The sequence below is a fragment of the Photinus pyralis genome, unplaced genomic scaffold, assembly GCF_008802855.1.
Source record: "Photinus pyralis isolate 1611_PpyrPB1 unplaced genomic scaffold, Ppyr1.3 Ppyr1.4_LG2, whole genome shotgun sequence".
Lineage (NCBI taxonomy): Eukaryota > Metazoa > Arthropoda > Insecta > Coleoptera > Lampyridae > Photinus > Photinus pyralis.
The window spans coordinates 44,956,695-44,983,427 of record NW_022170403.1 but is presented as its reverse complement, the minus strand read 5'-3'; the positions used below and the strand labels follow the sequence as shown (position 1 = coordinate 44,983,427).

The window sequence follows — 26,733 nt, the reverse complement described above, 5'->3', positions numbered from 1 at the left end:
CGGCCAAACTATAAACAATATAATAAATCCAAAATAAACGGCCCCTATAGTTGTGATCGAACGGTTCAAATCAGTTAAACCAACTCAATCCCACCTCTTTAAAAATGGTTTCTTTGCGATAACTGAAAAACTACTTGGTCGATTTGGACAATATTTTTTACCTGATGTTTGTTTTTCTGGGGGCATAAGGATTATTGCATTGTATATTAACTTTTAAGAAACAACTCAGCGTAAGACATCAATACAAAATTAAAGCAAACAAAATTTCCTGTAAAATAATCGCTATGCTCATCCCATAAAATTCAATTTGCTAGTGCATTTTAGGAAATATGTTGTCTACTTTAATTTGATTGTAGGAGACGATCTAAAAAGGATGGATAATAACAAATTTAATTTACATTTTTACAATTGTACCTGTTATTGGTTATTCAATTAAATAGTTATTACTGTCTATTCAATAGATGCCAACTAAACAGGAAAATAGGTACCAGTACTGACTAATGAATCGTTGCTGATTTCTTTTATAGGTACTTAAGTAATTATAAATTCAATGGTAATGTTTTCTAATTATATCATGTCCACATTTTATACAGCCAATAAGAAAGAAAATTAAATGTAACAACCGCACAAATATTTTAAACCGAAATTCTATAAAGAAGTCTGTAAATTTTCAATACGCGGCAATATTTAAAGAGGCGGTTAGTTCTGGCATTAGACTATGAAAGAAAGGGGACTGATGTAAGATGTTTATAAAATACAATGATACTATCATGGGCAATGCTGCACGTTGAAGCCTGGGGCGGCCATATTTTCGGAGCCAAAGTTTGTTTAATTTTTCATTTTCGTGATTACGCGATCCTTTGCGAAATGTGCGATTAAAAATATTATTGGACCATGGTAGGTACATTGTAGTAATAACCAAAAAACACACAAAAGTATATCGTTTCACACGTATAAATTATAGGTTAGTTTTCGGTGAAATAACAAACAAATGTGGGCTTCACTTAATGATCATTAATAACTGTATTCGTTTCAAGTGAATTAACTTAAATCAGTTGAAGTGATTGCACTTTGTTTTTTTCGTTTACAATCAGTTCCCCCACTACAATACTGACCAAGTGAACAGAAATCACTATTATGTGATTGCGGGGAAAAGTTGGTACAGTACTTCAATTAAGATTAACATAACCTCAGAAAACTGGAATCATAACCTCCCAGGCTGTTTGTTTATTTTTTATCGCACATTTAAGAACTGTTTATGTGTAGTGTACGTGTACCTTGTCAAATACTCTCTGAATCAGTTTCCTATACAAATAAAGTGCATACCCTTTGGTTCAACGTGTAATGAAATCGAATGAAATGTGTGTTCACTATTCGCAGTGTTGGGCATTTTTCAAAAAATTGTAATGGGTAATGGCCCATTTTATTGATTCTATCACATTTTTGTTTCATTTTACTTAAATTTTCATAATTAATTTATAACAAAAAACTGGAAACTTCTCCATTGTCGACGATGTGGTCGCTGTCGGCGTAGTGTCCCTAGTAATTTTTTTTGCGAATAGTCGGCGTTGTGGGCACGTTCGGTCTAGTGTCCCTTGCACACTTGTCGGCGATGTGGGCATGGTCGGCGTAGTGTCCCTTATACACTTGTCGGCGATGTGGGCACGGTCGGCGTAGTGTCCGTCGGCGAAGTGGGCATGGTCGGCGTTGTGTCCCTTGTACACTTGTCGGCGATGTGGGCATGGTCGGCGTTGTGTCCCTTGTCCACTTGTCGGCGATGTGGGCATTGTCGGCGTAGTGTCCATCGGCGTAGTGTCCCTAGTCGGCGATATGGACCATCCAAAAATCGGGTCGGCGATGTGGGCATTCGGCGTAGTGTCCTAGACCCTTTTGAACTTCAATAGTTCCATTGAATAAAGCTCTTTATTCAATGATAGTACCTATTACATATTAGCATTGAATAATAAATCTGATTTATTATTCAATGATATTTTAGTTTAGTCAGTTTAGTGTAATGTGTAATAATTGACCTATACAGGGTGATTCAAATTCAAAGGCCACCATGGGGATCTCGGGAACGGTAAGAGATAGGTAGAGGTAGTTTACATTTGACAAAGTTACCCTTGATGGTAACATCATCTATTTTTAATAAGAAATAACATTAATTTGTAAAAACACAAGAAACTACTTACGTACGTTACTTAAGACAAAGGCAAAAAAGATATTTTACAAGCATTAAAAAAATTGATGTGTACATTTTTGAAATCAGAAAAAAATTCTCTATCAAATGACACAAAAAGTAAAAATTACTTCCATAAGAAACAAAGTTGATGATAGTTAACCGGAGACGAAACGTCAAACTTCAAATTTAAAAGTAGCATCTTGTAGAGGGAAAAAAGTGGCCATAATAATGTGTCATTTATTATTAAATATCTTTGTAAACAACTATTAACTTCAGTAAAAAACAAAAACGATTTTCAAAATCTCGTTTTTTCCGGATATCTCCGAAAGTAGTCAGAATTTTCAGTTTCAAAACTGTTTTTGTTAAGCATCAAAATACACAACTTTGCCAAATTTACCACCTACCTATCTCTTACAGTTCCCGAGATGCCCATGGTGCAGTGCCGGATTTAGGGTTTCTGCCGCTGTGGGCAAACATTTTTTGCCGCCCTTGACATATCACTATATCACCATTATTACAAGGTGGGAAAAGTAAGGCATTCATTGGCTATATTTGCAATGCAATGAATGTACTAACAGATTTTATTTTTGCTTCATTTCATTTACCGATTCACCGTTTACCTAAAAAATTTGAACGCATTTTAATTTTTATGTTTTTCTCCAAATTTGCCGCCCTTACAATTTTGCCGCTGTGGGCAATTGCCCACGTTTGCCCCTTATATAAATACGGCACTGCCATGGTGGCCCTCGAATTTGAATCAGCCTGTATATTACTAATTTACAAAGGACCATCCCTCGAATGTAAGACATGGGGAACAAATGTATATTTAGGTATAAACGGCTAAAAAATTAAAAAAAAATCGGTAGATATACCGCATGTCCCCGGATTGACCTTTACAAGAAGAAAAACTTTTACTATACTTTTTGACAAAAATACATTCTCCATAAAAGCTTTTGCTTGTTCTAATTCGAAATTTCCCTACCGTTTCAGAGAAAAATACAAAAAAAACGAAAATATGGTTGAACTTTTTCCAAGTCCTAAAAGTCAAAACGCGTCTCTACTGTAATAACACTTCGTTAGTTACAAAGTCTTCGTTACCTGTTATTTGAATAGGCACTAGGATCGTTTTATAAGTATAACCACAGACAACATATACTTATGTTGTCTGTGGTATAACACACTTCGTAATGACATTGAATAAAAACCTCTTTATTCAATGGTAACAATGAAAAAGAATTGAATTTCCAAAGGTGTTTTCTTTAAAATGTCGGAATCAAGAGTTTTACTGAAGGCCCTTCCAAACAAAAAGCCCCTGTCGCCACTTGTGAACCAATTTTACGATCTTAATTTTGAAAGTCCCCCATGCCAATAATTACGCGATTTTTACTTCATACGTTACAAGCGGTTCATTATTCTCCTCAAGTTATGTGTGGTAGAGCGCTAATTATAATTTTGTTAACCTAGCAGTCTGTAAGGAGCCGTGAACGACCTTGCGTTTGTGTTTTGTATTTTCTTGTCGTGTGGTTATGCAAATCAAATTGCATTTTTTTTAAAGCTCCCTCTGTGTTGTTTGGGGCCCACTTAAAGAGAGTATAATGATTTAAATATTTGTATAGAAAACTGCTGTAGTTACGCTATTCATTATTAGGTACCAGCACATTCTAACGAAAAAAACTTTGTCCTTTACTATGGGTACTTCTCTTTTCAGGCAATCCCAGCCTTAAGGGGGTTCTAAATAGAAAGTCGGCAACACATCATACACCCATAAGAGCAATGTTAACTTATTTCCCAAAAAAAAAATTTATTTGAAATGTTGAAGAAACGGACAAAACGTCTTTTTGGTGTATACATGTGTCTGAATGTTACAATAGAACGTTTTTTTAAAAACGAAGCATGTGTTAATAGATATGATTTTTTGTGTGGCGATTTCGAATTTTCAATATAATCAATCACAGATATCATTATTATTAAATAATCTTCTATTATAACACAGTACGTGCAGTGTATAAAAGTTTAAACCACCGCGCACGTTGTAGAATTATAAACTAGTGCCAAAATATTGGGAAAAACGGAAGAAATCGATGGAAATGTTTCATGTCAATAAGGTTGAAAATCCACTGCAACACAATATAGGTATCTCTTTTCTTTCTAATGATCCGCGGCAGGTATAAATTGCCCGAGGACTTGGTGTAATTAGTGGATAATTTAAACCACTAACAAAATAAATTTACCTTGTATATACCCGAGGCTATTTGTACTACATTTATGCAGAACCTTTGAATGTCTGCGGGGAAGCGGAATGGACCGGAACGAATGTTATTCCGGGTTCCGGTTGGTAAAAAATATTACATATAGTTTCGTGTCGTGGAAAAATTTTGTACGCCGTTCCCGTTCATGAAGCGACCGTGTGGTCAGATCCTCCCCCCGAAAAAAAAATTGCACATAATCCTACATAATGGAAATTATTCCCTAACTTCCAATCGAATCGAAATGTAACAAATCGAATCGGAATGTTTAGTCAAATCGGAATTGTTTGCCTAATAATTCCGATTTTACTAAACATTCCGATTCGATTTGTTACATTTCGATTCCTTTAGAGTTAGGGAATAACCCTCATTGTTGGTTTATTTTTTCTTAGTGTGGTAAATATCACATCTGGAAAGGATTATACGTTCTCCAGATCGTACCAGCACACGGAACCCAGCAGAATTCGCTTTGTCTCTACACAAAGGGAAACAATAGATTCCACAAAGCGGAACTCTGTAACTGATTTTTTAATGTTTTGGAGCTTTCTCTTTAACCTTTGAAAGGCAGTAAATAATGTTTATTCTTCCAAAATTTTAAATTTGGAATATTTTTCCTCCAAAGCGTAACCATTATGTTTACTATGCCCCCCCCCCCTTCCTAAACCTCCTGGGGATGGGCTGATGCTCGCGTTCCGGTTCTCGAAAATTTCCATTCCGAGCACTCCAGGGAATCGTTATTCGCGGTACCCCATTATTGTCATCGCCAATGCAATTTTATAAATATGGGACAAGTGACGCAATTATTTTATTGAAAACATACGGTTTGGTGTTTCACCATTGTAAAACATGTCACTAATGGTACTTTTATTTGAAAGATAAATTTTAATACAATTTTACATATAAACTTAAATATTAGGTAAATAAAAAACGAACAAGCAGGTTTGCATTTCCGAAAAAGTATTTAATTTACCATGTGTACCGTCCTAATGTCCATATTACGGCATCGCCTTGAATCCACTAATTCTGGCAATAATGACTGCATGTAAAATTCTTGCAGCTTTTTTTCCATATGTTGTGTCCAAAAGATGTCATCCCTATAAGAATGTAAGTGCATGAGTATTTCGCTAGACATATTTTGTAGGTAACATACCTTCTTATTTCCTCAACATGGATTCCCGCTGTTGTATAAACTATAAAATAACAGTTGCTTCTCTTGGTGATGTGCATAATGCCTTGGAGTTGATAGTAATAATTATGACTCCTTTTTAGCATAATTCTATTGTTTTCCTCATCTAAAACACAATAGTCAATTAATTTTAACATACATGCCTCAACAGGATCGTGGTCGCCACTTTTCAAGGAACTCTTAATTTCAACTATACTGTCTTCCCCAACTAAACCGTCAGGAGAACAAGCCAAATACGGTTTTTCTTCATCGACGATGAGACCGCATCTGGTTACCTTTACTTGATATAGGCGTTCAAAGTGCTCAATGCCATTTACTTCGCTCTCCAATCCAAATTGTGTGTATTTGTTTCCTCTAAAAGAACTATACAGTAAGTGTGTTACAGTTTTAGCTGTGGAAGTTGTCTTGCGTAATTTGCAAACTTTCCCAAAATTAGAAGCTGTTATTCTTTTTTTACGTTCAATAATCCATAAATCGCTTTTTGATTGGTTTATTGTATCACGCTCAACATCTCTTCTGTTTAAGTTCTTCAAATCTTTTAGAAATTGGGCTGATTTTAGTTCATATTCTTCCAAGGATAGGTCAGGGATTGCAATTTCGTCCACCATACCGTAATGTTGATCAGCGGTCTGAAACGCTCTTTTCTTGATATGATCTAAAACAAAAAGAAATAATTACAAATAAAAGACGCGGAAAGGGGGCGAGTGATTGTGATAAACATACTTACGTTTTCTAGATCTGTTGTTGTACCGATGTAGTTGGGCGTCTAGGAAGATTTGTGTGTAATGTCCTGGTGGTCTTCCACATAGCTGCTTATGTAAAACGCCTAATAAATTACGTTGTTTGCAATTGTAGGATATGGCCGCCAGTTCACACCTTAATTGGTAGGAATTTTTGAGTGAAAAGTTTATTCTTTTACCTCCTACAAGTTTAGCTATGATGGAATTATAAGTTTCCGCAGGATTATTGTCTGTATCATACAGTAAACTAGAGGCGTGATCCGCAAGTCGTTGTATAATGGTATTAATTCCACCTAGGATCCCGTTTTGGGTATATATATCAACTAAATCATCCTAAAAATAAGAAAACACCTTTAGTATGGAATTAATAAATAGCAAATCAGAAACATTACCTTATTCTCATCTGAACCTTTGCAAAAGTAATCTTTGCAATGTACATGGCGGCCAAAGATATGGTAGGGACTATTCAATATATCCTTCTTTAAATTGTCAATCTTGTCATCAAGTGCATTATTTTCGGATTTCCTGTATGCGATAGCCCTTATAACTGCATTGCGGAAGCGACCTAGCATTGATGGATTTGACACATACTCTCTGTGAGGTTTTGAGTATTTGGTGTCTTTACTCAAATCGCTGAGTTTATTTATGAAGTTTCGAAGTAAATGATTGCGACATTCAATTTTTTTTATGTAAAACGATGGACCGTATGGTGCGATTTCAACTAAATGTTTGTAAACGCTACTGTCGCCATCCCCAATTAGTTTTCCATATATAAGATTGTGGCGCGTTATGGAATTTTTAAAACCTTCACCTACAATGGCTGATTCCATGGCTGTAGACGTCTTAGACCAGTTTCGAAAACAATCATGGTCTTCTTCTTTACGCCCTCTAGCACATAAGAAGCAGTACTTATTTTTGACACCCATATGCAAAATTTTCTTTGTTTTGGCTCCAATGATAGATGCCTATAACAATGATTGGGTTATGCTTTGAATAGATAACGTATTCTTATAAACTTACCACTCCTGAAAGGGCAGAATAATTTTTACGATAAGATCGCTTTGCCCATGCACCGTCAGCTATAACGCCAATGACTGGTATACCATCTTTCATTTCATCGGCAAGCTCAGCTTCTTCTTTTGCAGCGACAGTCATCAATTGTTGATTTAATGCATGTACAGAAGGGTATATGGCATTGTGATTTTTTAAATAGGTCACGTTTGACATTTGCGGTATATCCATGGCTGCAAGCAGCTCTGCTAATTGACTGTATCCAATTCCAATAGATAAGGACCCAATAATACCAGCTTGATTTGTGGAATGAAATGTTGCACTACCACCGCAACTTCTTACGGAATCTATTTTCCCACACACTTTACATTTAAACGTAAATATGCTTTCTAAGCCTTCAATTTTTTCCGATTGGATGTCCATGTCGAAGAAAGAGCAACCAAAGCCATCATGTCGTAGAGCTCTAAGAGATGCCAAAAAATGACCAATCTCTACAATTCGGCGACCAGATAAAAATAAGGTATCTTTTTGCTCGCAATGAGGTTCTGTTTCTAGATCACTTTCATAAAATGACATTTCCGAACCGTGTTCGTCTTCATCATTGGTTCCACTGCCTGCTTCATGATTGACGTCTGATAAATGTTCTTCACATTGAACCATGCAATTAGGTTTGTCATCTTCTTCTATACTACTAACAACATTCATTGCCATTTTGGTTAACTTCCTGAAACAACACAAACCGTATAAGTATAGGTATACGTAGCATGTAAGATAAAATTAGAACATGTTCAATTATTTAAAAAAACTAACATAAAAAATTTGTACTTACGCTTCTCGGGCTTTCTGCAATATCACCTTCCTGCTCCGTTTCTTGGTGGTGAAACTTTTTCTTGCTTTAGGCATTTTACCACAATACACACTTTAGTACGTTTGATATAACGCAAAAGTAAGTAAACAATATTTGAAAATCGCTAGGGAAGTTCTTTTATATGAAGTAGAGACGTAATTATATCATTATTATGCAATTAGTTTTTGAGATGCTCATTATTTTGTGTACAATATATCTATTTTTGATAATGTTTTTCAATATCGTAATGAGTAATTATAGGTGATTACAGGTGAAATCATAAGTTACATTATCGATAATAAATTATTTTATGTTTCCTATGTAATGACATTATTTACACAATTATTGCAAAATCTCCTAGAATTTGAAAATAAACATAATTACAACAAATGCAGGTATAGCGTTAAATATTTATAGAATTTTCCTGAATTGACAGTGATTATGTAAATTAGGTAAATATAATAAACCCTCATTAACTCAACAATGAGAAGGTACCTGTGACCTTCTTGCTGCAATTGGTAATGTGTGTTGCATAGCCTTAAATACAGTAAGGCGCAATCTTAAATTTTTGCAAGTGTTTAGAGGCGCCTTAAAGGTCAATTTCGTAGCCTATAATAATTTACGGAATGCTTATGGAATAGATATGGTATGGAAACGTTATGTATAGTGAGAATCAGCCTTTATGTTCTAGTGCGGCTGTTTAGAGAATTTTCTCAACAGCCTCACTTATTCTAACTGCCAGGCGGGGACGCCTTGCAGACAGCTATTTTGAACAATTATTATTTATAAAATATAACGATTGAATACTACTGATTTTTCTTTAATCTAAAATGCTATAAAGTAATGGGTAAGTAACTGTAATGGATAATTGTAATAGAATCGATAAAATTGAGTAATAGGTAATGGGTAATGGGATTACAAAATTTCTTAAGTGTGTAATTGGTAATGGATAATTCCATTACTCTACCTTTGTAATTTGCCCATCACTGACTATTAGCTAATGAAGTCACACAAAGTATACACGAAATAAATAGCTTTTTTATGAACTTTTGATCGCTTCCTTTAGTAACGCAAAATATGTAAATAATTCACACAAGCGTAACATTGAAGGAGTTCGGGAAATTTTCAATTTTTATCAGAATTTTTTTATAAACGAATTACAATTTTTGTACATTTCTGCCGAGGCCCCTTTTAAGTCGGGGCCCGTCCTCATTGCGTACCTTTGCGACATTGTAGCTACGCCACTGGCAATTAGTAGTAATCCCTCACGTGTCTGCAGTATAAGACCAGTACTAAGGTATACTTTTAAAGTATACCAGAATATTCCTATACTGATTACTGATTAGGTAGTAATTAGGTAAGTAATAAATAAACCGATACAGCGAAATATCGAATGGATCCTCGGTATTATAATTAATTTTAACAACAATTTATTTTAATCTTACAAAATACATTTTATAGTTAACAATTGTACATCAAATTCATGTCTTGGGCATTGAGATAATGCTCTTATTCTTGTTCCCAACGATCTCAGTGCATTTTGACATGTTTTGATCAAAATCCATGAGGTCACCAAAAATAGATTAAATTCAGGTTTTGGCCATTAAGATAATTCTCTTGGTCTTTTTCCTAATGATCTTTGTGCATAAATAACGATTTTGACATGTTTAGATCAAAATCCATGTAACTTCAGAAAAATAATTTAACACTTTGAATCACACACATCCGGTTATCAAATGTGCACGTGATGTAGTCTTTCAGCATCAAGATAATGCTTTTTAAAGCTTGTACAACCTCAAATTCATGTGTAAAGAATAATTTTGAGTACATTTTGTTCTAAAAGGCACATTACACTATCATACTTCTCATGTGATTTGTCATATGATAAGTAACAAGCATTTAGATTTGTGTTTACACTATACTATTTTTGGTATTATGGCTGTCATAAGACAAATCATAAGGAAATAATATGGAAATAATACGTAAATCGTGGAATAGGGATGTATCTATTTCTGCATGACAAATGACATGACTTATTTTAAATATCCAAGTGATCCCGCCCTTTTATGGTGACTTTTCGCATTTTGCTGTTGTACTTATCTGAAAAAGCTGAATACTTGAGTAAACCAGTAAAGTTTTGATTATATCATTGATTATAGGTGTGTATAATCAATGATTATAGGTATATTAGTTACTAATGAAAGAATAAATTACATAAATAATAAATCGAGCAATAAATATTTACGAGTATATTGGTATTTGGTTGTTTGGTTGTAGTGGTGTTTTCAGACACACATTGTCAAATAGTGTCTTGATTGGTAATTAACCCTTCAAATAAGGGTACACTCATCCTTAATGTCGACCAAGGGGACGACTCTGTTTGCTTTGTTAATGAAACGCATAACGGAGAAATTATTTTTAAAATAATTGTTAAACTTTTTTCGTTAAAAATGTACTATGATTTTTGAGGCACTTTAGAAGTTCACCTGTTTGTGCTTTACAGGTGATTTTTTTGAGTTCTAAGTTAGCCTGAAGGTACTTTTTTGTTGAATACTTATTGTGATAATTAGCGATTTATTTTAATACAGAAGTTAACCGCACAAAATTGCTTATTTGCCAATTTATTTAAAATTTTGCGGGATTCCGCAAATACCGGGTTCCCGCGGGATTAACATCTAACGATCCCGCAAATACCGGGATTGAGATTTTGCTGCGGGATTGCATTCCCTAGTTGTAACTTTTAAACTAGTAGCCCAATCTTGGAACTGTTTGAAATTATGGATTCTACAGGCCACGTTCTATAAGAAAAATTTTTTTCCGGGTCGATCTGAGACAATTTTTTTTTCGGGGCAAAAAAAAGGCAGTGTATAACCTTCCTTTTTTCCAAAAATCGACTGCACCAAAATTTCTCGGGAAAACACTTTTTCTTATTAATTTTGGTGCGTAGAATCCAAAACAATTCGTACTTTTTCGATCAGACTTCTCAATCAAAAGTTATAGACTAGAAACCAATTTCGAAAGAAAATTCAGAGGGCTGTAACTTTTGAACTAGTAGCCCAATCTTAGAACTGTTTGAAATTATGGATTCTACAGGCTACGTTCTATAAGAAAATTTTTTTCCCAGGACGATCTGAGACAATTTTTTTTTTCGGGGCAAAAAAGGGCAGTGTATAACCTTCCTTTTTTCCAAAAATCGACTGCACCAACATTTCTCGAGAAAACACTTCTTCTTATTAATTTTGGTGCGTAGAATCCAAAACAATTCGTACTTTTTCGATCAGACTTCTCAATCAAAAGTTATAGACTAGAAACCATAATTTCGAAAGAAAATTCAAAGGGCTGGTAACTTTTGAACAAGTAGCCCAATCTTGGAACTTGGAACATTTTAATTTAGAGAATATATATATAGGTTTCGTAACTTCTTGTATTAAAGTCATATGCAAGACCTGTTAAGTGTAAAGTAAAACATTAAAACTCATACGAAAAATATGTTGGTATTAAATATCATATAACATATCATATAAAAAATCATGTGAGATATATTATAGTGTAAAGGTACCTTTAAGAGGTGTTTCAGTTTCCATATTATCGCAAAAGTATTAATGTTAATTATTTAACAATATGGATAATTATTGTATCGTGCTTACACGAAGGTTATGAGATAAAATCTAATTTTTCATAATTTGCGGAAGATACAACAATGACATTCTACCCAACGTAATAATTATTGCTTTACAACGTCTCATAAAGCATAATCTAAATTAAGGGAAAATTATGTGCTTATTTCGTCTAGTTTTACTTAGCAAATTGCCAATAAGTTTATTTTAAGCCGCACTTTATTGGAATGCCTTTATAGTTGGTGTAGTTGCCTCATTACATCTGGGTAAATAGAACTTAATCAATTGGTTAATTTTTTTTAGTGTGATAACTCTTAACCCATGATATTCCATTTGTACTGATTGCTGCCTGTTTCAGTGCTGCATCGTACAACAACATAGACTTACATAAATTTTGTGAAAATTATGGGGCGCTTCGAAGTAGAGCAATGGGTATGTATCTACTTATTTATGTCATAACATACCATTAAAAATGAGTACCAAAGACAATTTCCACGAATTAACATCTGATGGTGCGTAATATTTATTATAGGTATTTAGGTACATCTGTGATAATACTAAATGTTTACCCTTGTGTAAACGTTTTTGCCAATTTTATGGCACGTGAGTCCCAGAAATAGTATGAAAATTATGAATTGCCTTTACACTCACTACGATGGATAAGTTGCCAAATCTATTTCATTTGCCATACGTCAGCGCTCTGCATTTTCTCCCCCCAAAAGCGCTTATGGAGTTTCTAATGTAAGCATATTACGAAGTTTTGGGAATAGATCCTATTCTATTTTGTTCTATACTCGATTATTTTAAACACAGTTTATCCAAGGGCGAGAAAGGTCACAATATTCGCCGACATTTTTACGCATTCTATATATGAATAACAGATTGTGTATCTAGTCATTGATTATATGTTCTATATAATCAATGATCTAGTATAGTAAAAGCAATACATTCCAGGATGACAATGTGCATCTACATTGTTGAGGCCAACAAGTTTTGGAGTCCGGGAATTAGTGCAGCGGAGAGCCGGCGCTAACTCGCTTATTTGAGGTAGTTTTTTTTTTCGGAGTAGAAAGAATTGGGACCCACACCATTTTGTTCAGAAATGTTTGAACCTTCAGAATCTCGTTTTACGACACGTACGAAATATGTAAAAACTGTGAACTGAAGTACGCAGTATTCAGTGAAAAAGATATTAATAATAGTGTGTTAGACGTGTTTTTTGTTATGGCCCTTTTAAACTGTATGCATGTGGTCCTTTCTTGTGAACACAATAACAGTTAAACTATTCATTTTATAATTTTTCTAAATTTGCACTTTTCTCAGAAAATAAGCCTCATAGCGAAAAATATTAAATATAAAAAAAAGGTGCCTTGATGAGTTGTACAAAAAAGTCTGAAACATTTTTTGCGTCAGACACAAAATAAAGAGGCCAGACGTAAATATAGTCGGAAAATCAGCAGTTTTATTAAAATTTTACATATTTGACCGCCCCTCTCCTGACAGACATGTATCCCGATGTATCAGGATACTTTATACAAAAAATCAGCCATCTAATTATGCTTTGGGCGAAATATAAATTTATCCGGTCGGGGGAGTGTTGTTCCAAATCGTGGCCGAGCAAATACGATTTTTCCACATTTTACATAATTATTTAGTGGGTCCGGTTTTACTGTCATTGTTCTAATTTTGACCCACCTACATCCACATCTTTATAGGATGGAATCATTTATTGGAAAACGTAGGTATTTTAAAAGGCTAAATAGCTAGTTTTGGTGTTCGGAGAGAAATTTCTTAGTAAAGTAGAACCTCTTACGCATCGCTCCTTGTTTAGCGAACGCTGCTGACTATCCTTCCCTCTCCGTCTCACTCGCGACTCCCGACTCGGCGAGGTCGGTAGGTTTTTACTTAAATGACCGTAACTTTTCTATTATGAAAAATTCCCGGTAATGTTATAGAAAATAAAATAATCACAATGCTTTGGAGCATCGAATGAGCTATAAATATTGGAAATCGATATCGTGAAATAAAAAGTTATGAGAGTTCAAAATGCGCACTTTTCATTTGCTACACGAATTTCGGAAGTTGACGGTCATTTTTCTAAAAACTGTGCATAACAAGGTAGGTAAATATGAATGCTTTAGATTCTGCTATAAATGTACTTTCATTTTACAAAAGGAATTATTGACGTATATCGCTTAGTTGCTGAGAAAATAAATACTTTCGGTGATCTAGTCGCGCGCGCGAAAATGAGATAAGTTCAACTTTAGCGGCCTATAACTTTTGTCAGGACCAGACCACGGGAAAATGTCGTAAAGCGAGATTCTGAAGGTTCAAACATATCTGAACAAAATGGTGTGGGTCCCAATTCTTTCTACTCCAAAAATTTTTTTGAACGATTTTGCGGCTCTCTCCGCTGCACTAAATGTGCTTTAGTGCTTGTACTACGAGGTACACATATGATTTTTTCTGAAATCGCAATCACCTATCTACTTTAAGGAATTTTATAAATGCATAAGAATTTTTGGTTACCATCTTATTGCCTATGAAACCGTTTCCTTGACAACATTGTGATGGCGTAGGTCGGCAAAAATTTTCCCGGACTCCTCTGGGCCCAGAAAAGTTGGTTGCATTGCAGCACAGTAAATCTGTGGTTGCAGCAACGAGGGATTGGCGTATTTTGCGGTCTGAATTTGCTACGAGAAAGTAGGCATTCTCGAGCGATTTCAGAAAAACGTTAGGTATTTGTATTTATTAAAACAATAGATAAGAATACGTAAACGTTTATCGTTATGGGTATTTGTATAATTCGTCAATGTAATTTATCTTATAAGTGAACAGGTACATTTATTTACATCGCGTTGTAAGTTGAAGATCGCATAGTAAGGTGCGTAAAGTTAGCACCACCAAGTTTTCCAATCGAGCTGAAATGTTGCACACGTTTAGTGCTATAATCGTGCTATTTCGTGCTTTAATACCAAAATTCATGCTGCATAACAAAACAAGATATCTAAAAAAAACTGTTGGTGGTGCTAACTTTACACTAGCACCACCATGCTTTTTAATCTGTCTGTAATTTTGTCATAATTTAGTGCCCAATTCGTGATATTTCGTGCTGTAATACAAGAATTCGTGCTACATGTTGTAAAAAGTTATTGTAAATCAACTGTGGTGGTGCTAAATTTACACTAGCACAACCAAATTGTCCGTTTAAGATAAAACTTTAAAAAAATTTAGTGCTCAATTCGTGCTATTTCGTGCTGAAATTCCAGCATTCGTGCTACATATTTTAAGCAGTTATTAGAAAAAAACCGTGGTGGTGCTAACTTTACACTAGCACCACCATGTTTTATAATCTATTTGTAATTTTGTCATAATTTAGTGCTTATTTAGTGCTCTTTCGTGCTGTAATACAAGAATTTGTGCTACACGTTGTAAAAAGTTATTGTAAAAAACTGTGGTGGTGCTCAATTAACACTAGCACAACCAAGCTGTCCGATTGGGATAAAAACTAAAAAAAATTTAGTGTCCAATTCGTGCCATTTTGTGCTGCAATACAAGAATGCGTGCTATATATTTTAAACAGTTAATTAACCATTTAATTTCTAATTTTTGCTATTTTGTGCTAAAACTCAACCTCAAGCATACATCAGGGAAAACCGGGAAGATTTCTACCCACAGCTGATAGGAAACGTAGTGGAATTAGAAGCCCGGTATGAACAATATGCCAATATGGAGGAAAAGATCGAAGCATACCTCAGGGACCACAGAAAGCAGGGATTCTGGGGAGGATACGAGTCACTGGTGGCGGCGGCCAATGCATACAACAGCCAGATAGTGATATACGAGGAAGGAGGGGGGAAGCATGTCATAGAACCAAGAGCAACAACGGGAGCCACAGGTCACTGCCACTTAGCATACAGATTAGGGAGTAACAATGTACGGAACCACTATGATAGCGTGGTGAGAGCAGAAAACATGATAGGGGAGATAGAGAAAGAAGAGGAGGAATACCGACGAACACGAGTGCTAGGGGAATACGAAGAAGCGAGAGGAGCCGCTGTCCCTAACGAATACAGTCTGAGTATGGTGTCCGGAAAGAGTGCCTCGCAGGGGAGAAGAGAAAACCAAGATAGGAGCCAAGATATAGAAGAAGACAGCAGCATGAGGGTAGCCACGTGGAATGTGCAAGGGGCAAGCGACCCAAGGAAAAGGGAGCTAATTGACAATGAATTAAAGAAACAAGGAATAGATGTAGCCAGTTTACAAGAAACCAAACTAGCAAGAGGGATGGCTGCGACCGGGAACTACGACTGGTGGATAGGGGAAGGGAAAAAGGAGAGAACCAGCAGGGGTGCGGCAATCGTAATCAGGAAGTAGCGAGGCATTGAGGTGGAAAAATTTGAAGAAAAAAGCGAGAGCATATGCATGGCCCAAATCAAGACGAGAATAGGAAGACTAACAATCATAGGATGCCACATCCCCTCGGACAAAGAGGGCAGGCGGAACTTAGAAAGCTAAGTGAAGCAATAGAACAAAAGTGCGGAAAGAACCCGGGTATCATACTAGGCGACTGCAATGCGCAACTAGGCAAACTGGATGGAAGTGAAGACGAGGAACACGGTATAGGCAAAGCTATCAAGCACGAGCATGACAATGGGAACGGCATGCAGCGAGCTTAGGAACATGGTACACCTACATGGACTGAGGGTGGAAAACACATTCAGCAACTCCAAAATGGTGCTGACAACATGGAGGAGGGGAAACTCTGAATCGCAGATTGACCACATAATAAGGACGAAATCAAAAGAAATAAGAATCACGAACACAGTAGGCATATGGGCAAAAACAGTAGGGTCGGACCACAAAATGGTAAGGGGGAAAGTAAAGAGGGGAGGAGGAAGAGAGGGGGAAGAAAAGAATAAGGATCAAAGCGGGAGAACGGAATGGTGGGATGTGAAACTTCTGTCAGGGGAGAAGAAAAGGGAGGAGTACATAAAGGAGCAGGAAGAGATCAGAAACAAAAAGGGGGAAGGAAGACCATCTTGGAACAGGATCGCCGAAACGCTGAAAGAGGCAGCAGGGAAAACACTCGGGACACAGAAACCGCCCATGTCCCCGAACAGGAAACAAGCCATGGATAATCACAGCAGAGCAACCAAGAGGTTTGGGCAAAATCCACACAAACCTGAAACAAAGAAAGAGCTAAGGGAAGCTAAGGAAGAGAAAAACAGAGCCTCTGAGCAACACGAAATTAAGGAATTCGCCGAGTTCGCGGAGAATATCGCCAAGCTCAGACCAATGGAGAGAAATGGCTAATGTATAAGCACATAAAAAAAACAAAAGGAGGAAACAAGGGGGAAACAGAAAATATATACCAATGACAGCGTGGGAGAAACTCCTGAAAGGAGAACAGGAAGAGCAGGCCCAGCTAATGTCGGAGGACGACCACTGGCCACTGCCGCCACCCCCCACGGTGGAAGAAATGGTGGAGATAATAGGAAAGTTGAAAAAGGGGAAAATGCCAGGACAGGATAGAGTCCAGGCCGAATTACTACAATACGCCTCAGAATGGCTAATAAAGGACCTACATGCATTGATACAGGAGGTATGGACCAGGAACTTGGTCCCTAAGGAATGGCAGCAGACAGTGCAGATCCCCATCCCGAAGGTCAGGTCACCACAAGAAACAGATGACTACAGAAGAATCTCGCTATGCAGTGCGGGGTACAAGATATATGCGACCTACCTACTACAATGCCTAGAGGGCCACATACCCGAGACACCAGCATACCAAGTAGGGTTCATAAAAGGAAGATCAACCGATGACCATATATTCACGACCAGGAGGATTCTAGATGAACAATGGAGGGCAGGAACCAAAACATGGCTTCTAGCAATAGATCTGGCGAAGGCCTTTGACCAAGTGAAGCATGAAGCAATAACCACCTCCCTGGCAATGCTGGGACTGCCCAAATTCCTAATCAACAGAATCATAAACGCGTGCCTAAGGAAGCATACTAGTATACAATGGTTTGGGAAGAAGACAGAGCACCAAAAGAAAACCAGGGGAATCAAACAAGGATGTCCGCTTTCTCCAAGGTTCTTCGCGATAACACTTGATCACGCTTTAGGACAAACAAGGATGGTGGTGAGGAACTTCAGCACAAGGGACCAATTACAACTACCGACACTACTGGCGTACGCCCGTTCTTGATATACTGCTTTTTTTGATCCATTTTTCAATAAGTATTTTGCAAAATTTATTAGTTTGTTTTGATTATGCTCGGTTAACTGTTCTAAATAGTTAGAGCTGTCTACTAGGGCAGTCATTATGCATTGCGTGATCGCGTCAAAAGCGCAAGTATTTACAACCGAGATAGGCTTTTTTAAATAAGTTAATTTATATTTTCCTAAATTTCCATTCTTTAGTAAAGGTATGCAAAGATGATCTGTTTCTTCCGAAATTTTTAGTTCCGGCCGATCAGAACAGTAGAAAGAAGTTCTTTTATCTTTTTTTGGTAAGTTAGAAAGATTGCGCCAGTTTTCTTTATCGTTGTCATTTGCCGTAGTTAAATCCAAGAATTCAAGTCTCCTGAAACATTTATACTATGCGTAGGTTTATATGTACTTGATCTGGGCGTAGTTTTAAAAGTAGTGTTTTTTGCATTATTTTTGTTATCCAAAGATACTTCTATAACATTGTTTTCCACTAAAGGCCTTGCATATATATTTTCAACAAACGAACATTCAGAAATATTAAAATTGGGCTGCTCACCTTGACTTCCTATAGCGACTTTTGACAAAATATTTCCAGGTTTTTCTAAATTAAAATAATGTTCCTTATTTAAAAAATTATTAGATTTCGATGCACAACCAAGCTTTAACATTCCATCGATTGATTCTAGATGTATGCGTACAAATCTGTGTATTTGTAAAGGTCTCATCTCTTGTCGAAGTATTCTTTTTTTCAAATGATTAAAGTAACTTTCGACCTTAGCCTTTCGCTAAGCATTTGAACTATAGGCACTTGACCGTTTTCTTTGCCTAAGTGGCACACTCCTTCATACAAAAAAATATGCGCGCAATGTCCAAGCAGTACTTCTTTTCCGACACTATCGGTTACCTTGCGACTTAATTTTTTCACCAAACTACCAGTTGAGTCTATACATAATGTTCCTGGCGTTTCTTGACAATAAGCATTCCAAACTTGCGTTTGTTGAGGTGACCAGTATTTAACGTAGAATTTATCCCACCCTATATCGTGGATAGACCCTACAAATGGTTCTGTATGTTTCATTTCAAGAAGGGCTTTTAAGGGGTCCGAACTTGCGGTACGATTTTCGATAGGTAAAGTATATTTTACCCTTTTATCTCGATCGGGAGGCATAGGGTGCTACTGCTAGTGTAAAGTTAGCTCAATCACACTTTTGGTGCTATATTTTTTTAAAATTTCAAGCACGAATGTTAGTTCTGCAGCACGAAATAGCACGAGTTTAGCACTAAATGTTTTCAAAGTTTTATTACATTTGGACAGCTTGGTGGTGCTAGTGTAAAGTTAGCACCACCACGGTTTTTTTCTAATAACTGCTTAAAATATGTAGCACGAATGCTGGAATTTCAGCACGAAATAGCACGAATTGAGCACTAAATTTTTTTAAAGTTTTGTCTTAAACGGACAATTTGGTTGTGCTAGTGTAAATTTAGCACCACCACAGTTGATTTACAATAACTTTTTACAACATGTAGCACGAATTCTTGTATTACAGCACGAAATATCACGAATTGGGCACTAAATTATGACAAAATTACAGACAGATTAAAAAGCATGGTGGTGCTAGTGTAAAGTTAGCACCACCAACAGTTTTTTTTAGATATCTTGTTTTGTTATGCAGCATGAATTTTGGTATTAAAGCACGAAATAGCACGATTATAGCACTAAACGTGTGCAACATTTCAGCTCGATTGGAAAACTTGGTGGTGCTAACTTTACGCACCTCGCATAGTAGACTCGCTATAACAAAAATCGCTTTGCGCAGATCCCGAACGATTTATAATGTATCAAAAAATTACGGCTCTAAAACAGAACAAACAAAACAATAAAAGCGGATCTGACATCTTGCATGTACCTACAGTGGCAACTTGAATACTTATCCAATTCGTATTCATTCGAAAAGGGTGGATAATATCATAATTATGATAATATGTTAGCACATCTACTGCTACAGTGTTACATCACACGATATCATGATTTGATGGTGACCCTAGGTTAGAAACAGAAACCTGGCGACTATGGCAAGATGCGTACCTTGAAATCCCTAAGTTATCTAGTGATCTGAGAGACTAGAGAGGTAGGTACCTAAAGGAAGGAGGGATCAAAAACATTAAATTTTGTCAATAAAAAGTGGTATACAATGTGTCCTATATAAGTCGATTAGTACCTATATTCTGAAGTCCAATACCAATACTTATTTTCAACGTAAAATTAGAATGTTAATAAAGAAAATGTACGTATCTACTACACAGGTAGGTAATAAAAATTGAAAACGAAAAGATGAATCAGTGCATTTTAGTAGGACGTTTTATAGATCGTTTGTGATTATTAGTGCATTTTCCAAAAACTCTAATTAGTGAAGTATAACGAAATATATCTTTTTTTAATGATTTCGGAATGATGCCAAAATTTGGATAAAATTATCAATTATTCATCAATTTCATCGAGGAAACTGCAAAACACATTGATTTGATGCACAGAAACTAGATTTTGTGCTCTTCCTGGCATTCCTTGATGGTAAAGTTGGTAGAGCAAAATTTTCATGTACTCATTAACTTCGTTGCAAAAACTGCCAAATGCATTCCCTTGATGCACAATGTCTAATTTATGTGCTTTTTTGGATTTGATCAATCTGTGGGCAATTTCGTTGCAGCAAAAGGGGCTACGGCGGTGGCAACATTCTGATCTACGTATGAAAATTGTGCTATTGTCTAGACCAGCTACTTTGTAGCGTATCGGTAACTGATGTGTCTTATGAACGAGCCCAATGAGATTGTCACCCCATATTCGTCAGAGAAAATAACGGTTTTTGGGAGGAAATTTTTCGAAGAGAAGGTTGGAGATGAGAGAGAAGGGGGTAAATTGGCAACAAAGAGAAATAGCCCTCTGGAATGTTGAATAACTATTAAAGTGTCACTTTTTAGCCCAATTTTAGCCAAAAAACCAATCCCCTGCCTAACGTACATCGGCCGTAAGCTTTTATGAGGACAGGGGCACCCGCAGGATTTTGACCCAGGGGGGACAGGCAAAGTCAGTTTTATAATTTTATACTTACATATAGGTATGTTACTAAGAATTAAAAATAATACATTTAATTTTTTCAAGAAAATCTTGATCTCCACTGGACCGCACTAGCTTACTCAACTGCGGCGGAATGGGACTGATGGGAGCCGCAGCCGATGAGGCCATGGGAGCAACCGTGTGCAGCGGGCAATGTGGAAAGCGGGCAGGAACTTTCCCATAGTCAGACTAGGATGTTTCTTTAAACAGTCATTCCAGCTACGATTCGTCAAATTATTTGCACCAATAATTAATTACCGCTGCGCTGCCAGTTGTAATAGGTTATGTCATTTCTTCAAATGATATGTTATAACATATTTTTCACTCAAAATCTACAGAGGGACTACTGCCCCTACTGGCACCCCCCTGCGGGCGCCCCTGTATGAGGATGGAGTATTACGGAAAGGTGGAAAACAAACGGTCTTTTATTGAGAAAGAGACTCGACTGCTGCTTTTGATGCGCTAGAGGAATGTGTTCAAACTTTTTTCCCTCAAATATTCGACAGGTATTAAAAACATTAGTTGAGCTTCTCTTATCACCGGGGAACGAATTTTGTCACATTTTATAGAAACTCGTATGTGTGTCATGTGAAAGAAAAGTTAACAAATCTGTGATAATAGTCTGTTAAGGCAAAAGGTGTTGCCAACTTAAAACCCATAACTTCTTTTTAGCGCATTTCCACAAAAATAAAAAAATGCGCTATTGTGGTCACTTTGTCCGCCCGTCTCTCCGTCCGTCCATCCATCTGGACGCTACTATAATATCTTAAGAGATATTGTCCTACTTTTTTCGCTATTTGGTTCGTTATGGTGTCGAGGCTTCCACCAAGGAATTAATTTTTTCTGTGTTTATTGCTAAAAAAGTTATTGTAAAAAACCAAACAAGTTGTAAATCTGCATATACATGATGAAAGCGCATTTTTGGTAATGTAGATCAGTATTTCATTAGCAAAGTTTAAAATTATCGATCTCACGAGTAATCTAACTCAAAATAGACTAGAGCCTGCACATCTACACTACATCAGAAAGCTTTTAGTGAAAATTTAAAGTATCTAGCTATTGTAATTGCTGAGATCTCAGTCGGAGAGCCAGTCAACCATAACGAATATAATAGCGTATTTTTTTCCAAAAATGCGCTAAAAACCATTTTTTACATGTTCCATAATTTTACACTTTTACCATTTATTAATGATCCTAGGGATCGTTTATAATTTTGTATTGCTGTCTGTAGTCTGTCTGTCGGTCTGTCCGTCTGTTCCTTTGTCTGCCTGTCCATCTATCTGTCCGTGTGAACGATAACTTTGTTTAGAAATGTCCGATCGCTTTGAAATTTGGTACACGTTCTTAGTTAAAAGCACGGTGTTAAAAGTAAAATTGATGCTTATGCAAAAAATTTGTTTTGCGCATGCGCAATCTAATTTTTACAATTGTTAAGGTATTTAAATGGGATTTTGTATGTAGGCACCGCGAATCAAATTTTAAAACTAATGCCCATTAAAAAATTGGGTTTGCGAATGCGGAATGTAATTTTTAGTGCATTTCTACAAAAATAAAAAAAGTGCTATTGTGGTCACTTTGTCCGCCCGTCCCTACAAAAATAAAAAAAGTGCTATTGTGGTCACTTTGTCCGCCCGTCCGCGTGCTACTAGTTCTTTATCTTAAGAGCTATTGTTATACTTCTTTCGCTGTTTGGTTCGTTATGGTGTCGAGGCTTGTACCAAGAAAGGAATTTTTTCTGTGCCGCTTAAGAAAAAGTTATGGCAAAAAATCTATTTTTTTCATGTACCTACCATAATTTTACACTTTTGCCGTTTATTGATGATCCTTGAGATTGTTTATTATATTGTATCTCCGTCTGCCCGTCGGTCTGTCTCCATCTGTCTGTCGGTCCGTCTGTCTGTTCGGGTGTAGTCGTGCATGATCACTTTTGTTTTGCGCAATCCGATTTTTTTATTTGTGAAGATCAATGTGTCTCGAATAAAAGTAAAACTAATGCCAAATTAAATAATTCGTTTTGCGCATGCGCAATCCGTTCCGACTAAAAATACGCAAAACGATTATTGCGCATGCCCAGACCCACAACCGTTATTTGTAAACTAATTCTTCGAACTTTTTAGGATAGGATTCTTCTTATAAACTGAAACTGAAGTAGCGCGTCAAAAATGGATTGCACATATGCAACGCTATCTTTCTTATTTGTGACCGGATTTTTACGATTGTAACAGAAGTTGCATCTTACAAATGGGAAATGAATGCAAGTAGAAATGTATGTTGTGGATACTCGTGGATCATCTTCACTCCGCCACTCGTGTTACAATATACCGCATTGTAACACTTGCCTTTCAATATACAGGGTGGCAATTTGAAAACTTACCACCCCCATATGTCTTAGTAAATAAACGAGATATTTTAAAAAATCAAAATCCGTTTGGGGAATTCGGAGAGGGAATGACAATGACATAGTTGGTGACGCACCCCCTCCAACACCCTGCGCCCTAGCCACCCCAACTTTTAAATCTTAAATAGTGACCCCCCCATGTGTGATACGTCGTTGGAAAGCTCTGAAAAAATGCTTTCCAACCATACCAAATAGCATTACATTTAGGTTAGTAATTATCGTGCAAATCAAAAAATAAACTAATTGGGGAGGGGAGGAGTTAACACATGGGGTGGTAAGTTTTCAAGTACTAACTCGAACAGAATCAAGCAGTTTGAGAAACGGGCCGACGTACTCGCAAAGTTTTGTTACACAACTCTCCGGGTTGGTAAAATGCGCTCAAAATAAAAAAAATTACATTGCTGGTCGCCGAATAATCAAACAGTTTTAGAATACAAAGAGACTATGTAAGGTATAACTACTTGGGGTAGTTATTGTTATACTTGTTCGGTTAACATTTAATGACATTCCTGACGTCAATAATTGGCACATAAATTCACAACACGCGCTATTCAATTTTTCTTTGCATGTATTATCGTATAAATACGATGCATGTATGTATAGTACACCATAAGTCCTATTTTTACACAATTCAATTACCTACAATTATACTTGTACGGATTACAGTTATCTTGTGATACACTTGAATTAATGTTTTTGTGCTTGACGAGTACGAAAATACTATTGCTATTATGTAATTTGTTCTTAATTAACAAGTTCAGCAATTAAAGAACATTGTTACAAACTATGTAGGTATACCTACGCCACAGACGATCAGACGCATTTTATTCCCTTCGCTTATTTTGTTTGATTACAATACTGATTAAAAGATCTAGACATAACTAGACATAAATAATTGATCTATAAATAGAGTGGGGAAACGCATTAAATATAATTTGTCGGCACGATGATTTAGTGCAAGTTAAAGCTTTGTTGCAGATTTATTAACCGCAGAGAACCAAAATGCGACAAAAATTTGGGATTTTCTCTCTCGAAATTTACGATTCTACCCTTGCAGTTATACCACAGCAGTTCGATTACAACGCAAACTTGCAAACTGAAGTATCTGTTCGGGTGAGATTTTTTAAATTATTATATACGATTACCTACATGACAATAGTTTGTCCGTCCAATTTATTATAGGTTTCTGGTAGTGATTTAGACTTTAGAGCATGCAGATCACGCTCCTTAGTATTTCTCTTGAGAAAAGTTATAATGTGGACAATTTAGCTTTTTTAAATTGGGGTCTCTTACACATAAGAGAGTCAAAACAAAACAAAAAAGTGAAATATTCAATATTTTGTCAAATTTTAAGCCCTATGCGCGACCGGAAGACATCCACTGATCTATAACCAAATTAAAACAAAATGTTTTTAGACTCTACCTGAAGGTGTTACAAACTATTACATTATGAAACTCTCAAATTCAAAAAGGAAAAAAAAATATTGCAAAAATTAAGATTCTGTCAAACTTTAGGGCCATTGCGCGACCGGAAGATGTTAACCGATCTTGAAAAATTTTTTTCTTCTATACAGGGTGTTACATGACCGCATGTAAAAAAATTGAGTGATTTTGTTAAAAAACGATAACAAAAATCTGAGCGCAAAATATTGATAGGTATATTTACTAAGCATTTAAAAATCAAGGGTCGGCGTGAAGCAAAGAAAACGTGCCTGTGCGCGAGACTAGACCGCGTGACATCAGTAGCCAGATTTATTTACCACCGGTGCGGTGGTATCCACGTAAACTGGAAAGATTTGTTTATTTTACTTATTGTGCGCACAATGCTGTATAGTCCAAGAGCCCAGTAGGAAAGTATACCTTGAACGCCCGGACGATTCTAATAATTTTCATAGGATTCGCCATAAAAAGTTGCATTAGAATCGACAACGGTGCCGGCGAAAATCCTGCCGAAAGCAGTTAAAAAAAATTAAATTCGCCCCTTATTTTTGGAAAATGTACTTTATTCTCCCGGACGTTCAGGAAGAGTACTGAAGGGTGCATATGGATGAGTTTTATTGAAAAAAGTCACGGTGCCGGGGCGCAACTTGCCGCAACCCTTGGCACCGCGACTACAAATGGGGTGGTAAATCGTACTAAACTACCTTTTTCTCCCGGACCAAAATGACCTATATGAAATATGTAGCTTGCGATTATACGAATATAAAAAACCAACGGTGCCGACTCTCAGGATGCCGGAAGTCCTCGGCACCGTCGATGGAATCCGGGCGCGCGCGAGCCTATTGGCACTGCGCCAATAAAAGAGGCGGTAAATTGTAATAATCCAGCTTGTTTTTCCGGACCAAAAAGTCCTTAATGAAAAATGTAGCTTAAGAGTAGACAAATTATAAGAAATCCGGGGGCGCGCAAGAGCCTTCTTTTCGTATCTGATCACTTTTGTGACTGCGAGAAAAACGTTAATTTTCTCAAACTTTTGACGAGACAGATCTGAATCATTACAAACAGACTTATGCCGTTATTTCGATCACTTAGAGAATCATTCTTTTATAGGCTGAACCACTTTTTTGTTAAAAAAAAAACAAAAAAAGAACCGGCAAAATCGTTTTTAATTCTTAAACATTAATTTTTTGAAAAGTAAAACACTTGACTTGTGTGTTTATGCCTAAAAGCAACCCAAAAAAGGTAGAAATGATCGAAGTTGACTCGCAATGATTCTTGTGTCACAAATGCTTTTTTGAAATCATTTTATTGTAATTCAATCAGAATCAGAATCGACGCTCAAAGAAGTAGAATCGCCCTCGAACCAAAAGGGTTCTAAAATATCTTTCATTTCCCAGCCTCATTTCGTTTTCTGCCGCATTTTTCCATATAGCAGTAACAAAAATCGTTCGGAGAATCTTTTGTTTTAATGATTTGAAACAAGGCGGAATCGTACACGAATCAAATCCTCTGATTTTCTTGACGAGTTTCTCAGAATCTTTTCTCGTCGAGAAAATGTGGAATATATTTGATCTCGCGGTATCCACGGTGTTACATTTTTTCACCGGATACATAGGTAAGTGACGTGAATTCTTGCAATTTTTCAATTTTCGCACTGTCAATAGGCTCGCGCGCGCTCGGATTTCATTTCATCGACGGTGCCGAGGACTTCCGGCATCCTGAGAGTCGGCACCGT

At 36.6% G+C, this 26,733-nt stretch overlaps 2 protein-coding genes across 3 annotated transcripts in view; one reads left to right on the top strand and one right to left on the bottom strand.

Annotated features, from left to right (window-relative positions):
• Positions 1 to 5,277: 5,277 nt before the first annotated feature.
• LOC116164526 lies at positions 5,278 to 8,472 on the bottom strand. Its single transcript, XM_031478719.1, has 6 exons — positions 8,195 to 8,472; positions 7,375 to 8,089; positions 6,747 to 7,319; positions 6,342 to 6,687; positions 5,579 to 6,269; positions 5,278 to 5,522 (listed from the first exon to the last, which is right to left on the bottom strand). The coding sequence occupies exons 1-6, from the start codon at positions 8,266 to 8,268 to the stop codon at positions 5,390 to 5,392; spliced, it is 2,532 nt and encodes an 843-aa protein (XP_031334579.1). The 5' UTR covers positions 8,269 to 8,472; the 3' UTR covers positions 5,278 to 5,389.
• Positions 8,473 to 12,187: 3,715 nt separating this feature from the next.
• Positions 12,188 to 26,733, top strand: part of LOC116162765 (hexokinase type 2) — an 80,859-nt gene continuing 66,313 nt past the window's right edge. Inside the window, exon 1 of one of the 2 annotated variants that reach the window (XM_031476463.1) lies at positions 12,188 to 12,261. In XM_031476463.1, the coding sequence (XP_031332323.1) occupies positions 12,235 to 12,261 (27 nt within the window). In that variant the 5' untranslated portion in view covers positions 12,188 to 12,234. Of the gene's footprint in view, positions 12,262 to 24,545; positions 24,672 to 26,733 lie in introns of those variants that run through there. The other variant, XM_031476461.1, reaches the window with a different exon arrangement.

What these genes read in the sequence shown, in the direction of transcription:
- LOC116164526 (XM_031478719.1), bottom strand. Translation starts at nt 8,268, where the DNA reads ATGCCTAAAGCAAGAAAAAGTTTCACCACCAAGAAACGGAGCAGGAAG. An exon ending in ATTCTGCCCTTTCAGGAGTG is followed by an intron (nt 7,320 to 7,374) that starts GTAAGTTTATAA and finishes TCATTGTTATAG; the next exon opens with GCATCTATCATTGGAGCCAA. An exon ending in AAGGTTCAGATGAGAATAAG is followed by an intron (nt 6,688 to 6,746) that starts GTAATGTTTCTG and finishes TCTTATTTTTAG; the next exon opens with GATGATTTAGTTGATATATA.